Raw genomic sequence first — 18047 nt, 5'->3', positions numbered from 1 at the left:
GCTCCCCATCCTTCAGTCTCCTATTTGGCTGTGCTGCACCGCAGACGGGAGCGCTCGCCTGGGCGTTTTGCTGGCCAGGCTGGGAAACCAATCGAGGTCTGTCCAAGGTTCGCTCGAGGTCCATGGTTCGTTCGCGGATGCCCCTTCTCTCGAGGATTCTCAGACCCGGGTTAGGGGTCTTCCAAGCCTTTTGAAAACCGTGTTCAGCCCTACTCCCAACTCTCCACCAAGTGGTATCCGGAGGCACTCTCCCCGTGGATTGCTGGTTGATGTGTGTTTTTGTCCTACGCACTGTCCCTAAGCCCACGCTCCAGCGGGGTTCCTGTCGGCAGGCCTAGGAACTGAGTACTGGGCCAAGAGAACCGGGTCTTTACCTCGGCCACCTCAGTAATCGAGGGAACCTCTCCTTGATATTGAATAATACAGTTCTCAGCTTGACAGCGTGCCGCGCACACTTACAGAGAACTCCTGTCAGCCCCACTGCTTTTTTCTCTCCTGCATCCAATCCCTGAAGACCTGAGAACACAGAGGAGCCACTGAGCTCCTGCGTTAAGTGCTAGGGAATGAATGAGTCAGAACTGGACCAGTTTACTCTTCAATGCTGCTTAGGAAGCATTTTGATGATTGTAGATAGCTTTGGATATATTAATGTAAAGCACACTAAAAGAGAACTTGACCTTCAGTCAGATCGCTCTGGGTGCTGAAGCTGATGCATACCAGAGCACGGCAATACCCTTGGGCCCAGGTCATTTGCATTCCCTCTTTTGGCAGTTACTTATTTGCCCAACTGGAATTTACTTTTAGTCTTTCTCACCTTGAGTATATCATTAAACTATTTCTGAAGCTCAGAAAACCTCTTTTTAGAGGGATGAACTACAAATTAGGGGTTTTGTTCTGTTGAAAGTTCATCCCAGAGTTCTAACTTTGGCCTTTCAGGTTTATTGTAGGTCTGATTCCTGCTTTCCAATGTTCCCCCAGCTCATGGCACTTACCGTCCTTATTGTTTACTTAGCACTTAAATCCTTGCCTGCTACCTCTGTTGAACTGTACTACTTGTGTACTTACTTAACTTTTCAGACGTGTACATTGTCTTCTCAGTCAGGTCAGAGTTTCTTGTTGGCAAGTACTGTATTGTATGCTTTAGTCTCTGTCTCCCCCAACATCACACTCTGCTCTGCATGGATTAGATAGTCAACACACGTTTAATGTCTGGATGAGACGACTCTGCAGGCAAACAAGTAGTAACATTGGGAGGTTTTTCTGCTAAATATAACCAACAGGTAAAATCAGATAGTTATTTTTTAAAAATATTTATGATAGGCAAACTCTCAGACTTGAGTGTGCATCAGACTTACCTGGAGGCTTTCTACACAGATTGCTGTGCCTACTCCCAGGGTTTCTAATTTAGTAAGTCCTGAGTGGGGCCCCATATTTTGCATTAATAAGTTTCGGGTGATAATGCAGCTGGTCTGAGGACTGCAGTTTCAGAGCTACTGGCATGGATTTAGAATAGACTATCTGAAGGTATCTTTTTTCCTCAATTACCATTAATACTTTATGTACTTCTTCCTTGAAAGACTCTTTTTCCAAATCTCTCTCCAACCCAGACTCTCCTGAGTTGCAGGCCTTCCCGTACAACTTGCGGTGCAACTTAACTGGTCAATTTCACCTGAATGCCATGCAGCATTTAAGGCTCTTTCTGACCCAAAGTGAATTGGCTATAAAGTGGATTTTTCCTTCCTTGTTTTGTTCTTATTTTATTATGGTTAACAGTACCAGTATCCATCCAGTGTACAAGCTGGAAACCTTGGAACCATCCTCTCCTTTCTGCACTTCCAGTTGATCAGCAAGTGTCATATGTGCACCTCTTTCTGAAGTGTTCCTTAGTGCTCTTCCTGGCACTCTTTCCCACTCTTTCCCTGGCCCTCTTCCTTATAGATCCCCAATTGAATATTATGATTTTGTTTAAATTTTTGTAATTTAGTGACTATTATTCTTCCCACACTGTAAGTTTTGTCATAGCAGGGACTATGCCCATGGTTTTTAAAAAAATTATGTTTTAACTCAGTATCCCTAGTATTTGGTATAGTTGGTACAAAATATTTATTTTTGAACAAGTGCACGAAGGAAGGAAAGAATGAGTTCCCCTGTACTTTCCTGATTCAGGCTCTCTTCTGACATCTCTCTGTTTCAAAAGCTTTGTTGTCCTTTCCTCATTGAAGGGTGAAGTTGAAACTGCAAAGCCTTTTACAAACTGCCCCAGTCTGCTTTCCTGCCTGATCTTCATGAAATTTGATCTTCATGAAATTCTCTCCGTGAGACCTGATCCTACACATCTCTGACCACACAAAGACTTCGTATCTCTGTATCTTTACTCATGCAGCTCCCCTGTCTGTAATCCTCATCCTGATAAGTATTTTAATTCCCAGCAAACTCCTAAACTTTCTGATCCCCGAGGCAGAATGAGTTACTCCTTTATCTGTGTTCCTTTAGAGTACTGAGTATCCCTCCAGCAATGGAGTAGAATATGTATGTTCTCTTAAGCAAAGCACACCACTGCTGTAGAGAATTGCCTAGTGTCGGTAACTCTCCGTGAGCCCCTTGAGATTTATTACATCACAAGTGCATAATCGGCAGTGTTTAGTTCAAGATGACCATTCCACCTTTGGTAGATACTGGTCCACTGCTGCTAACACACTTCAATCCACATCACCAACTCTTGCAGGTCTGTAAGCACGTGTATCCACCTGCATGTTACTGCCTTTTCCTTCTACATGAATTTCTTCACCTCTCTTCATACGGCTTCTCCTTCCCACTTGTGTTTATCAAACTCTGATGCTGAAGTGGGCAATATTGACCTTTGTGTGTCATGATTTATTTAACTGTAAGATAACAAAGTAAATATCACCTGGGTACAGTTCTGTATCATTAAGATAAAATCTATTAAAAAAAATTTAAAAAAAGCAGTACGCTTTGTGGATTTTCACTGAAAGATTGTCAAAAAGAAGTGCATTTCTATTAATTCTGCAGTGTTGAATGACAGGAAAGAGAAGTAATAATGGTGGAAATGGTTAGAAAGAAAGGAAATTATGAATTAGGAAATCATGAGATAAAATTTAGGTTCAACAGTGGAATGAGACTTCAAGTTAAGTGTAAGCATTTGAAGGAGAGGACATGGTGAAGGTGGACAGGATTTTTAAGGGAGAAATAGATTAAGTAGAAAAAATTCTGTACTGTAAGAATTTTAAGTATTTCCTGCACTTCAGTACTCAATCATTATCATTTCACTCCACCTATTATAAAGCAGAAACTAGTAGCAACAATAGAATTCTGCTGCAGGTAGAAAAGTAGAAAACAAAACACTTTATGTGAATATAAAGGAAGATCTGGGTGAAAAAAATTATCCCCAGAATAAATAGATGTTGAAGCTATTTATTAATTACTTCATTCCTTTAGGTAATCTCTGCAAACCTGAAGGTTAATTATTTTGATAGCAGCTGGTGCCCCTGTCTTTTCACATCATTGTGCTAGTATGTAAAATACATTAGAAGGTAGAGGTCAATTAATGAGCAGCTTAAAGCTCCTCTTGGAATTCAGTTATCCAAGAAAACAATGTAGATGTATCAGAGACACTTTTCTTTCCTCCCAGTTGCCTAATCTTAGAAGGTGTTGGCAGTGACAGGGATATTCATTGACTCCCAGTGACAGGCAGTGTGGGCAGGGAGGAAGCCAGTTAAGAGAACAAACTCAAAAGCTCTAAGCAGCTTTCAGGGCTCTGGGCCTTGAAGGTCCCCAGTGGCACAGCCAACCTCAGACATCCTGTTTCCTCTTTGGCCCACTGCCTGTATTCACACTGTTGGTTTGCCTAGCAGTCCCTGAATACCCAGACTGGCAAATTTGATTGCAGATAAAATAAACATGTTAAGTAATCTTAAAGCTTAGACCTGGTACCTGGTATTTTTGTGTTGTTTTGTTTTTTTGAAAGCCCTCAACAAAGCCTACTTGGCTCAATTTGCTACAGTATGGGTCATATTAAAAAAAATTCTTTATAGAGTCAGTGATGTATGTGTAGGGCAGAGTGGGGAGGTTAAAAATTAAAACTAAATTCCAGTAAATTGACAAGTTGATCTTATTGCCCTGGTGGGGAAGGGAGAAAAGGTTGCATTTTCCAAAGGAAGCTGACACCCCCTGAGTATCTTCTGTGGTTCAGGCACAGAGCTTCTGTATATATCATTATTTAATCCTTACTACATCTTTGGGAAACAATTATCATTTTTTTTGCAAACTTAAGATCAAGTGCTTCCCCCTACCCCCAAAAAAGAGGCAGTAGTTGAGTAATTTTCACAGGATCATACAATTGTGGCTGAGCTAGAATTTGAAACAAGGGTATTTTTGATCCCAAGAGTGTAGGCTATTATGCCACAGTTTCCCAAAGTTTTCTTGGGATAAAATCTGTCATAGTAAAAGTTGGTTTCTCAGTAAATATTATAGATATCACATGTCTATAACAGATAACAAACGTCAACAAATATTAACTGAATGTATGAATAATGAAAAAAAAAAGGAGTTCTTTATTATCTGCAAGTTCTTTATTATCTTGAGCCCTTTTCACATTCGCTGGAAAACATGGTCACTCTTACTGTTTTTAACTTTTTGTTATCTGGGTGAACTATGCTTTTCTAAAAGACTTCTAAGGTGTATTTTTTGGGGGGAGTGGGCAAGCGCCTCAGTAATTTTTGAATGTTTTCAATGAAAGCACTAATCATCCTATGAAACAAAAGAATGGAATTCCTGACAAGTCTATGATTATATGCTTTTGTTCTTCATGAATTTAAAAGGCCTCTATGGTTATATAGGGGAAGTGAGTTTTCTCTTAACTTCCTCTCTATGGGATTCTTGTTTTTCAGTCTACCAAGAAATAGTTCAGGATGACCTCACCCCCCAGACTGTTTAGGTGTAGACAAACTCTTTAATTTTTTTCCTCTTCCTGCTAAGGCCCTGACTCTTTACTCTTACGTGGAGAAAATGACAACAGTGTTATACATGAAAAAATAGGGTGCTTGGAATGATCTGTTGTATATAAATAATAGAAGTATAACATGATAGGGCTTCCAGAAAACATGGAGAGGAGCTTACTGTGATGGAAAGACCCTGAGCTAGAAGGCCAAAATCTTGGAACTGGTCTTACTTTAACACAGTTTTGGATAAATTCCAAGATCTTTCTAAGCTTCAGAAACTTGACCTGGAAAATGAGTTGGTTGCATTAGATATCTGTATTTTTCTATTTTTTTTTTCTAGGAAATATCCTCAACTTTATTTTACAGACAATATGTCAGGTTTTAGTCTGAAATGTCAGTTCCTGGTGCACTAATAGCCGAAGAATGACCAGACGCACCAAAGTTAGGCAAGCACGAAAATGAGGTTTATTGAGGAAAGAAAAATAGGATTATAGGGCAAGAGCAAGACATAGGTTTACAGAGCATGATACATACACCGCAGATGACAACCAGACCTATCGTCGCAGCAAAGGAAGAGCAAAAGGAAGGTTACAAAAAGGGGTTGGCTATGGTTTATGTCTTGTTTTGTATTGCCCGGGTAGGGACCTCCCTCATGGTTCAAAAGTCACCATAGAACCATTTTGATTGAACAGTTGGGAAGCTGCATGACCTGAGTCTTACTGCGCATGTGAGTTCTAGGTCACTGTCTGGACTTTATGATACCTATGCTGCTTGGCCTGTGGGCTGGAGCGTCCTCTGCATTCTTTTTTAGCTGGCGCGCCACCAAGTTCTGATTGGCAGATTCATAGGGTATTCTCCCCCTCCCCCAAGTATGGAGAATTAGGGTTGGGGAGGACCAAGATGGGGGCAATAGCACCCACTTTTGTCCCTAGGAGACCTGGTATCCCTTGGTATCTACCTAACACTTCTGTTGGCCTATATATTCAGGCTATCAAACTTGTAATTTCTAGGACTAAAAATTTTTTGTGTGTATGTGTTTAAAACAGAAGCAAACAAATGAATGCTTGCTACTTCGGAGTAGGAAAGAGAGCAAAGTTCTTCGTAGCTTAAACCCTTTCCTTTCTATCTCGGCCTAGACTTATTTCCCAGGGTTTGGGCAATGTGCTAGCAACTAGCTTATTCTACCCTCCTCACCTGACCTTCACCAAGGTTGACATTTAGAGGGACAAAAGCCATTTGTGTAAACTCTACCTTTGCAACTCTCATTTGACTTTCTTTCAGTATAGTTCCCTTAAATAATTTTTTGTATTAATTGACACTTTTTATGAAAGGAGTTTTTAGAAGAAGAAAAGAATGACAGGTACTTGTTATGCTGTTACTTTGACCTCCTCAGGTTGTGTCTGTCTGGGAGACTCTATTGGGCTGGTGGTGTGAGCTTACAACTGGGCTCGTTAAGGTGGCAATATTTGAGGATTCAGATGTTATTCTCCCTATTCCTTTTCTTTTTAAGTTGAATATACAATGGGAATAAAGGAGAGGTGATGCTGAGTATAAGTGAGTGATTGCCATATAATCTGTGTTCTCATTTTGTCTTATCTATGTTGTGGATGAAATATAAAGAGGGAAAAAGTTTATAACTGATCATGAATATTCACTAGATGACTTATTTGGGACCCAATAGTAAACTGTTGTAAGGCTGGCCATGGCTTCCTTGTAGATAATGCTTTGTTCCTTTTTTACAAACCCATAAACTTTGATGCTTAGTGGGTCTAGGCAGTTTCTTTGGCGGGAGGAGCAGCAGCAGCTGGGCAGCCCGGCTTGGCCAAGTGAATTTGAATCCCAGGATATATACTATCTACTTTCATTCTTTTGGATGGCCACAGATGACACAATTAGAGCTTTCCTTTACGTTATAGAGGACATTGATCACAACGGGACTCCAGTGATAATCTGTATCTAGAGTATGTTCATCTTACTTTTAAGGATAAACCACTTAAAGCCCCAGTCTTTTAAAGAGGGGATAGTGTTATGGAAACAAAGTGTAAAATGTCGGTTACCAGAGGCAGGGGTTAGAGGGTGGGGGAGATATTGGTTTATGTATGAGATCTATTGTGCATCATGTTGACTACAGTTAGTAACAACATATTGTGTACTTGAAAATTGCTAAAAGAGTCGATTATAAGTGTTCTCACCACAAAACAATTATGTGAGGTAACACATATGTTAAATAGTTTGAGTTAGCCATTCCACAGGTGTATAGTAGTCCCCCCTTATCTGAGGGGGCCCCCAGTGGATGTCTGAAACTGTGGATAGTACTAGACCCTGTGTATACTGTTTTTTCCTGCACATGTATATCCGTGGTTCAGTTTAATTCATAAATTAGGCACAGTAAGAGATTAATAGCAATAACTAATCATAAAATAAAACAATTATGACAATATAGTGTAATAAAAATTATGTGAATGTACACTCTTTCTCTCTCAGAATCTTATTGTAGTATGCTCACCCTGGGTAACTGAAACCTCAGAAAGTGAAACTGTGGATAAGGGGGGATTATTGTATGTATATCAAAATGTCATGTTGTACACCATAAATATATACAAATTTGCCTTATCAATTAAAAACATAAAATGTATATGTAAAAAGGGATAATGAAATTATTGTACATATAAAAACTGAATAAATTGCTATATACACAAAGTAAATCTGCTTTTCCAAACGATTATTCACTTAAAACTATTTATTAATATTTCAGGGATGTGTTTGCTACTTTTCTACCAGTTCTCGTCACCATACCAAATTTTATACAGATCCAGTGGAAGCTGTAAAAGACATTCCCAATGGTGCAACGATTCTGGTTGGTGGTGAGTAATCAGGTTGTTACCCTTTTTTATGGTAACATCCTTATGCTTTTAGAGAAGCAGGGAAATTACAGTGACAAAGCTGTGTAGATTAAAAATGCCAATTATTTTATTAGTTATTGGTTATAGTCTATTCATTATGTTTATTACATATTATATTATCTTTGATTTTATTAGTGTTTCCTTCCTGAAAGTTCAACAAGGCTTAGTACTAACATTTTACTTTTCTTTCTTTTTGTGTTTTTTTCCCTATTATTTTGAAAAACTAAAGCTTCAAAGTGGTGATATCAGTAGCTTTGAAAAATTTCTAGATCTTTGGGAATTCCGTTTAACTTAAAATGTTTATATTGATATTATCAGTTTATACCTAGCCACTACTTCTATCACTCCTTGCTTTATGAGAGAACTTACAGGCATCTAGCTGTTGTCTCCTACCCACACCCTGCCCCCCAGTTTTATTACTGCTTCTTGTTTGGAATGTCTTTTAGAACCACTGCCTCACACTCATTAAACTTGCTGCCTGATTCTTAAAATGGGATCAAGACTTATTTTTAGAGCTGTTCTCTATTAATTCAACTAATAAGTTATTGAATGTTTCTTTTAAAACCAACATTATTTGAGGATTTATGGAAGATGTAGAGAAATGAAAGTTACTGGCGTGGGTGTCCAGGTCTGCAAAAATCTACATAAAACTCAGATACAACTCAGACATATAAAACATGCTTGAAAAAGTAACTTTATAAAGGTTGAGTTATAAAGCAGTACAATAATAGACCTGTAGCTAAGTGCAAGATGGGCAATGTGTAGCCATATAAATTGGTGCACTTGGCTTTATACCTATGGTTCAAAGACAGTGATGTCTGGTGCAAAACATTTGGATAAAGCTATGTGACCATTTGGGTTGCTGATATATATCTGTGTATTTTGCTTAGTAGATCTGATAACTTTGTCTTCTTTGTTAAAAAAGAATACCACACGTTTCTCTGAAAGAACATTATTCCCCACTTTACAAATTATTTATCTTGTGGGCTTATTATAGGTTTTGGGCTATGTGGAATTCCAGAGAATCTTATAGGAGCTTTACTAAAGACTGGAGTAAAAGGACTAACTGCAGTCAGCAACAATGCAGGGTAAGTGTGCATTTAAAACAATTGGCTTGAAAGAAATGGTAATTCTTGATATTTAAATAGAATTTATTAATGAAATGATATTTTCCCTTATTTACATTAGCAATATGTGTGAGCACCAAAAGATAATATTTAACAAGGTCAAGAGTGGAGGTTACATTTATTCAAATATTTTTGGTATCATCCTTCATAATCATAATAAGTAAAGTAGTCTTGCTTTATCTTACACAGTATAAAGATATGAATTAAGATTATATCTTCAACTGTTGTGCTTTTATTTTTCTACATTTAAAATATTGAAGTTAGAGTATATATTTTTAAATTGAATCTTGCATTTTAAAATTTATTGATGCTCCTTTGTGTTCTTTATTATTATAGATTGTAATTTATAAAGCAAGATGGACATCAATTTGAAATCTGTTTCAAGTCCTTTTTTTGGTTATGACATTACTCTAGATGATATATAAAGGAATACCATTAGTCATCAGAATATTGCTGGTGGAAGGTAGATCCTACTATCTTAAGCAGCTAGTGGGATCCTAGTGCTTAAGGTAGTAGGATCACATATCAAAATGGTCAACGAGAAGTCATCATTTTATTAATGGAATGAATGCACATTAAAGCTTGTTTAGCCATGTTGGAAAAACCTTTTTGTATACAAAATGGTAAATCATGAGCTCTCTTTCAACAATTAAAGCCTTTAAAGATCTTGAAAAATGTTAAAGAAAATAACCAAATTGGCAGTTTGGCCTATTATAAGTGCAATTTAGAATACATAGCACAGATTATTGGGTAAACAAAAGTGATGCTATGCTTATGCTCATTTTCCCTTTTCTGAGTTTATGTTATCATTTCCATCTGGAAGACTTTCCTTCCTCTTCCCTGCCTATCCGCATCCTTCCCATCTTTCAGGATTCAACTCAAGTTACACATACATAAAGTAGGCTTATGCAGTTATAGGACTTTTCTATCTTCGTTGATCTTACCCCTTTCTAAGTTGCTTCTGAGACTTTTAGCCTTTCTTTGTATACTGAATTTTATTTATTCTCTTAGATGTATATTACATACCGATCCTGTTACTTAGACGATAGTTTTGTATCCCTACTGTGTTTAGCCTGTGAGTCAGAGTCACTGTGTGTTGGAGCTGGATGGGATTGTAGAGATCATCTGTTCTAGTTTCCTTGTTTAACAGAGGAAATTCATCTATAAATAGAGAAGTAACTTGTTTGTGATAATTTGATATTTCTTAAACATATCCTATGCCCTTTAATCTGACTTTATATTTAATACAAATACTTTTGATTACCAATAGTTTCGGTTTTCCAGATATCTCTGTGCTTACAAGGAATCCTGCAGATCAATATAAATTCTTGATGAAGAATACGTGCTAATAACCTATTTAATTGAACACAAATAAGGTACTTCACAGACTCTCATTGGTAGTTGATTCTTTTCATTGGAGGGTTTAAATCCTAGAGGTCTATAGGAATGAGAGCCTTGTTTTGGCCATTAGAGTCAGATAAATGATGAAAACTTAACGATGCTTTGTTGGAGAACCAATGACCAATGGTTTGAATTGTTGGGTAAATGGACAGAACTTGGAATTAGAAGTAACAGCTGTTTCTAGTTGATCTCATAGAGGTAGATAGTAGAATAGTGATTACTAGAGGCTGGGAAGGGGAGCGGGGAGGGGGAATAGGGAGAGGTTGGTTACCAGATTTAAAATTACAGCTAGATAGGAGGAGTAAATTTTATAGCACTGTAGATAACTATAGTTAACAATAACTTATTGAATATTTTTAAAGATACAGAAAATTTTGCATGCTCTCAACATAAAGAAATGATAAATGTTTCAGGTGATATGCTAATTACCTTGATTTGATCATTATATATTGTATACATGTATCAAAATCACACTGTACCCCATAGATATCTACAATTCATAGTAATTTTAGATTGTATTCAATTAAAAGTAATAAAACACTATACTGCTTCATGGGTAATACAGGTACCTTATCACAGAGAATTTCTAATTTCTCATTCCTGCATCTTAAAACATTGCTGTCATTCATTTCATTTATTCATAAGCTATGGGTACATTGTTACTATTATTTGAACAGTTATCTAGTAGATCATTTAAGAATAAGAAAAATAAAAGATTTTATTTTAATTAAAAAAAGTAATAACTATTATCTCATTTAGAAAGGGTTTTTTTAATGGAACAATCTGCCAAAATTGGAAGTCTTGCCAAAGCTCAAGGTTCCTGGTTATCTGTTTTTGTTTTCTTTTAATGATCAGTAAGAACTATTGTCATGGGATACCACTTACCTTGGTGTGAAATAGTAACTATTAGCCTTGATGATATAAACCCTCGTTTAGGATCACTCAGCTGAATTAATACTTTGATATGAGTTGGTTAGGAAGATAGGAAAAATTGAGAATGTATCTTTCACTGATTTTTGGAGGACTTTGACATATGAGTTACAAGCCAGTATAAACTGAAAGTTTCACAATAAACTCTATATCAAGCTATGAAATCAGAGAGCCAATGGAAGAATAGGTGTATTATGTTAGGTCATGCTCATGTCCTCATGACAAGATGACTTTAGACTATAGTTCTGGAAGGGTGGGGACTTAGATTACTCAAGGGACGGCTCCACTTACATATGGAAGGCCAATAAACGTGATAATATCTATGTATTAATACCTGCACTTGTAATTACTTGTATATAGTTCTGTACTAGTCAGGTATAATAGTTTTTTGAGGGTCCAGTGAACAGTCCCTCACTCAAAATACAAGGTCTGGTTCTGCACCAATGACTTTGAACCTGGTGATAAAGGCCAGTGGCACCTCTGCTGTGCGCTCTTTCCTCTTTGTTGAGGCAGCTGCAGCTCCAAGGGACTCAATGGACAGACACAGGCCACTCTGGTTGAGTATGAGCATTCCCCAAGATTGGGTTATTTTGTCTGGGAAGGGCTAACCACTTCCTGGGATGTATACTTGAACTCCTGTGCTCAGTTCATGGAAGATTTCATTTGTCCCTTGTAACTGCAGTAGTTCCCCTCTTATTTGAGGGGGATATGTTCCAAGACCTTAGTGGATGCCTGAAATCGTGGATGGTACTGAACCTGATTGCTGTCAATTGGAACACGTTTCTGTTCATGTTTTCCACTCACAAATTTAATGCCTTTTCTATCTTAACTAAGTGTTTATTATGTATTGTGGCCATAACTTTTGCAGTTTGAGGTGCAATAGCAAAATTAGTGCAAACTTTTCCCTTCTTCACAGTTTCACTGATAGAGAATGATAAAGGTTTGGAAGTTTGTCCCTTCCAAATCTCATGATGAAATTTGATCCCCTGTGTTGAATGTGGGGCCTAGTAGGAGGTGTTTGGGTCATGAGGGTGGGTCCCTCGTGAATGGCTTGGTGCCTTCCCCTTGATAAAGAGTAAGTTCTTGCTTTATTAGTTTGCTCAAGAGCTGGTTGTTTGAAGGAGTCTGGCACCGCCTCCTCCTGCTCTTTGCTTCTCACAATGTGACAAGCCTGCTCCCTCTTCACCTTCTGCCTTGATTGGAAGCTTCCTGAAGCTCTCGCCAGAAGGAGATGCTGGCACAATGCTTCCTATATAGTCTGTAGAACGGTGAGCCAAAAAACCTCTTTTCTTTATAAATTACCAGCCTCAGGTATTTTCTTTATAGCAGTGCAAAACGGACTGAGACAGAAGATTCATTTTTACCACAGAGGTTAGCAACCTCAGCATATAATTTTTTTTCTTCTCTCATTAGGTCAAGAACAGTCACCTTTTCACTTAAAGGAAGCACTTTATGGCTTCTCTTTGGCATATCTGAATTGCCAGCATCACTATTCTTATGCTTAATGAAGTAAAATAAGAGTGACTTGAACACAAGCACTGAGATACTTCCATAGTTCATCTGATCACTGATGGCTACTAAGTGACTGACAGGCGGGGAGCCTATATAGTGGAGATATAGTGAGATTTCATCATGCTACTGTATGGTGTGCAATTTAAAATTTATGAATTGTTTATTTCTGGAATTTTCCATTTAGTATTCTTGGACTGTGGTTGACTGTGGGTAATTGAAGAAAATGAAACCAAGGATGGTGGGGGGCGGTGGTTACTGTATATTATAAATTAACGTTATATTTAAATAAACCATTTTGTTTTCTTTTGATACTCTTGATATTATCACAGTAAATATAATTGTGTAATTGGGATTTTAAGTATGTCTAAAATGAAATGTAAACAATAGAAATACAGTTTGGTGAATGTAACTTCATTTTTATTACCTTTATTGTGACAAGAATTGCCAATTAATGAGATTTCATAAAATGAAAATTCAGCAAATTACAGATTCAGAAAATGAAAGTATTTGCAGATCATTGATGTTTTCCATGCAATATCTGTTTTACATTAATGTATCTCATTAATGAATTCTTGGCTTTAGACTTCTTTTAATCACCAGAATGTTTGAAACTCAATTTTGTTGTGCTGCAGGAAAAAGGCCAAATCTCTCTTTAGTATGCTAGAAAAATGTTGGCTACTAAAGGCAAGCAACTTAATCAATTTGAAAATTCTTCTGCATTATCATCAGTATTAAAGAGCTACAAGATGCTTTACTATTTGTGTTTATCTATTAGAAATATGTTCCTCACTTGCAAAATATCACATGTATCTTTTTTTTTTTCTTCATATGAGCTCTTACAGATAAGGGACTTGTCTTACTTTTTTTCTTTTTTTTTTAACATCACTGTGTGAGAATAGTAGGTAAGACATACATGTTTGCTGAATTTGTGAGTTGTAGAGTATATGGCAAGAAATGCTCCCATTTTAAGTTATCTAAAAGCATTTTTTAAGACATGAAGACTGACTGTAAGGTCAGGTGGTGGCCTGCGCTAAACACCTTATGCACTGCTTGATTGCCATGCCAGGAGACTAGTCTAAAAACAAAGCAAAGGCCAAATGCATAATGATTCCCAGAGCCAAGATTGAGAAATACAGAGAAATCATCTCTCACAGAGTCAAGTTCAAATATATAATGGGTTGGCAAGCCAAACAGAGAGCCACCAGATTGGTTAGAAGAATTCCTAAGTCAATGAATGACCAACTGTATTCTGTTTTTTTGTATGGACCTATGGTCTTGGAGGGACTTTCAGATATTTAAAATGTCAGAAAGCAAATGGACTGTATCTACCTTTCATGGATTATTTTATTGTTATTAGTCTGGGCTCCAGAGGATATCAGTGATATTCTCATACTGAGTAATTGGGGAGTTCTCCATAGGGACCCTTTTTAATGAAATGGCAATAAAGAACCCTGGAGTTAGTAACAGAGGAGTACTGTTTCCACCAACCATGGTCTGAACAGGTGAAGAAAGTTCTATGGAAAGGGCTATCCAATGTGCTGTGCCTTGTCAGGGAAAGAACTAGAGGAATATAAATCCTGATATGGCTTTCTTCTTGCCCCCATCCCTCTGATGGTGCTTCCTGTTGGGTGAACGCGGGCAGAGTGGCTGAACCCAATCAGAAGCCAGAGGGCCAGGGCATCTACAGATCAGCCATCCTAGGCACAGAGCAGGCTGAAGGTGGATCTGGAAGGCAAACCAAGCATCCAGCATAAGTACTTGGTGATTTTCACTTGTATTAGAGGGGAGCCAATGAGGAGGGGGAAAGTGGAATCAATAAATAAATTTATTTAACAAATTTTCAACAGATATTTATGTAGTTCTCTTTATGTGCTACATATAGTTGCGGTACAACAGTGAAAAAAAACAGGCCAAGATCCCTGTTTCATGGAACTTACATTGTAGTGGGGAGAGGCAGACAATGAATAGTAAAGATGATAAATAAATTTTCCAGTGTTTCAGAAAGTTTTAATGGCTTGGATGAGAGAAAAAGAGCAAGTAAGGGGGGATCAGGAGCATGAAGTAGAGGGGCAGGTTATTTGGGCTTTAGTTTTCTTTTGGAACAAGTAAGAGTAAATCATGCAGCTATTTCTTTTATACCCATGGTGGGTGGGAAATGTCATCAGATTCACCATTTGAAGGCTAGAGCTGGAAAACGAGTAGAGTAGAAGGTTGACAGTTACCTGGACACCTTGAGGTACATGGTGTGTCAGGCCTGCCTAGGGGAGGGAATAGACTTGAAAATGGTACATTCTGAGAATTGAGAAGGAGTCAGTAGAGCTGGAATGGCTACTCATGGGTGTGAGCAGTGTGAGGCTGGAGAATAGAATGAAGTTGGGAGTAAAGGCAGTGTCAGGAGAAATGTCAGTGGTTTGTCACACAAGGTGCCACCCTTAACACCTTTCCAGATCAGACGAGTTGGTGTCACTAGTGATCATGAGATTAATTTTCCCCAACCTGCTCTTCTACTGTATTCCACTGCCAAAGTCAGAAGTCTGGAGTGGGTCTGCAGCTACTTCAGGACAGGTAGCAAGTCTTATGAGTTATTTCCCCCAAGTATCCCTTAATTTGTCCCTTTTCTCCATTCCCATTGCTATTGCCTTAGTTCACATGCTCATCATTGCTTGTTTGGACTATTTCAAGCCTCTTAACTGTTCTTCTTGCCTTTCATCTCTGAACCTCTCTAATTAATTGTATATTCTGTTACTTTTCTGCTTAAAATTATTCACAAGGTCTTCACATCCTTTAGGATGAATTCCTGTGGGGCAGATCACACTCTGGCCTGCCTTCTACCTCTCCTGCGTGCTTTGGCTCTCAGTCTGTGTTCCACTCACGCTCAACAGAATTTCCTGAGTTCATCTTTGCAAAGCTGCCTACTTGCCTCTTTCTCTCAATACCTCCATCTCTCACTCTGCTCTCAAAATTTGTGTGTGTATGTGTGTGTGTATGTATTTGCTTACATCTAAGTGCCACCTTCTATAAGGCTTTTTCTCCCCTCTCTCTCCACCCCAGCAATTGGGTTCTCCATCTTCAGTGTTTTTGTCACACTTTGTGTAGAATTTTCATACCATGTTTCCCTCTGTTGTGTTATCAGTTACATGTTTATTTCCTTGATAATCTCGGAGCTGCTAAAGGCTGGGGGCCCAGGACCAGGCCTTATTTGTGGTTGTAGCCTCAGAGCCTGACATACCAGCCTGGGGCAGAGTAAGCGTTCAGTGAGGGATTGTTGGATGAAAGAGCCCTGTGGATGACATGTGCTCCATGGGGAGGAACCATCAGAGTGCTGCAGGAATTAGGAGGGAGAGAAATAAAGACTTCTGTTTCTAGTAGATACTCTGGCCTTTATCACCACATCTCTATCTTTTAGAAAACTTTATTGAAGCATACTAGAGTAATATAGAAGAGTGAATATATCATAAATGTACAGTTTGATGAGTTTTTATGAGCTGCACACCGATGTAACCAATGCCCAGATAAAGAAATGGAACATGATCAGTACCTCAGAAAGTCCCCTTCATGCTCCTTCCCGTCACCAAGGTTAACCATTCTCCTCACTTCTTATCTCATACATTTATTTTGTCTGATTTTGAACTTCATATAAAAGGAATAATTTAGTATTCACTCTTTTGTATCTGGCTGCTTTTGCTCAATGATTTGTCTGTGAGATTCATCCATTGTTACTAGTGTTTGTAGATGATTCATTTTCATTGCTGTATTGTATTCCTTTGTGTGACTACACCACAATTTATTTTACTGTTGGTGGGCATTTGGGAGGCTCCAATCTGGCCATAATGAACAGTGCTGCTATGGGTTTTCTTATAAATGCTTTTTGGTGAACATAAGTACTCATTCCTGTTGGTTATAGCCCCAAGCCTGGAATTGCTGATTTATAGCATGTGAGTATATTCAGCATTAATAGATAGTGCTAAAAGTTTTTCCAAAGTGGTTGCATCAATTTGTATTCCCCTCAGCATGTATGTGATTTCTGGTTGTTATATATCCTTGACAAAACTTGATATTTCCTTTTTTATTTAGCCATTCTTTCATGTTTGTAGTGGTGTCTCATTGTGGTTTTCACCATTAAAAATTACTTCATATTTAAAAATAGTTTTATACTATTTGCAGAAGAATGGAAATTAGACCCCTAATCTCTGACTGTACACAAAAATAAAATCAAAATGGATTAAAGACCTGAATCTAAGACCTGAAACTATGAAACTACTAGAAGAAAACATTGGAGAAATGCTCCAGGACATTGGTCTTGGCAAAGACTTCTTGTATAAAATCTCAAAAGTACAGGTAACCAAAGCAAAAATAGACAATTGGGATTATATCACGCTAAAAAGCTTCTGCGCAGCAAAGGAGACAGTCAACAAAGTTGAATAAATAACCCACAGGATGGGAGAAGATATTTGTAAACTCTCCATCTGACAAGGGATTACTAACTAGAATATGTAAGGAGCTCAAACAACTCAACAGCAAAATCAATCAATCAATCAATAATCTGATTAAAAATGGGCAAAAGAACTGAACAGACATTTCTCAAATAGAAGACATACAACTGACCAACAGTATTTGAAAAAAAGTTCAACCTCATTAGTCATCAGAGAAATGTAAATCAAAACCACAATGGGATATCTTCTCACCCCAGTTAAAATGACTTGTATCAAAAAGTCAGGCAATTAACAGATGGTGGTGAGGATGTGGAGAAAGGGGAACCCTCGTACACTGTTGTTGGGAATGTAAATTAGTATAGCCATTATGGAGAGTAGTATGGAGGTTCCTTAAAAAACTAAAAATAGAACTACCATATGATCCAGCAATTCTACTACTGTGCATATATCCAAAAGAAAGGAAACCAATATGTCCAAGAGATATCTGCACTCCCATATTTATTGCAGCACTGTCCACAGTAGCCAAAATATAGAATCAACCTAAGTGCCCATCAATGGCTGAATGGGTAAAGAAATTATGGTAGATGTACACAATGGAATATTATTCAGCTATAAAAAACTAATGAAATTCTGTCATTTGCAGCAACATGGATGGAATTGGAGGCTACTATGTTAAGTGAAATAAGCCAAGCACAGAAAGACAAATCTCACATGTTTTCATTCATTGGTGAGAGCTAAAAAAAAAAAAACACACACAAAAAAACAGTGGACGGTATGAAAATA

The 18047-nt window shown here is 37.9% G+C and overlaps 1 protein-coding gene across 4 annotated transcripts in view; it reads left to right on the top strand.

Moving 5' to 3' along the window:
* OXCT1 (3-oxoacid CoA-transferase 1) overlaps positions 1 to 18047 on the top strand; it is a 128836-nt gene that overhangs the window by 647 nt on the left and 110142 nt on the right. For 3 of the 4 annotated variants that reach the window (XM_069492162.1, XM_069492164.1, XM_069492161.1), the window contains exons 2-3: positions 7714 to 7822; positions 8859 to 8949. In XM_069492162.1, coding sequence (XP_069348263.1) covers positions 7714 to 7822; positions 8859 to 8949 — 200 coding nt within the window. Of the gene's footprint in view, positions 1 to 5798; positions 5808 to 7713; positions 7823 to 8858; positions 8950 to 18047 lie in introns of all 4 variants that reach the window. The other variant, XM_069492163.1, reaches the window with a different exon arrangement.

The sequence above is a fragment of the Eulemur rufifrons genome, chromosome 17 (genome assembly GCF_041146395.1).
Source record: "Eulemur rufifrons isolate Redbay chromosome 17, OSU_ERuf_1, whole genome shotgun sequence".
NCBI lineage: Eukaryota > Metazoa > Chordata > Mammalia > Primates > Lemuridae > Eulemur > Eulemur rufifrons.
This window is presented reverse-complemented; position numbering and strand designations above follow the sequence as displayed.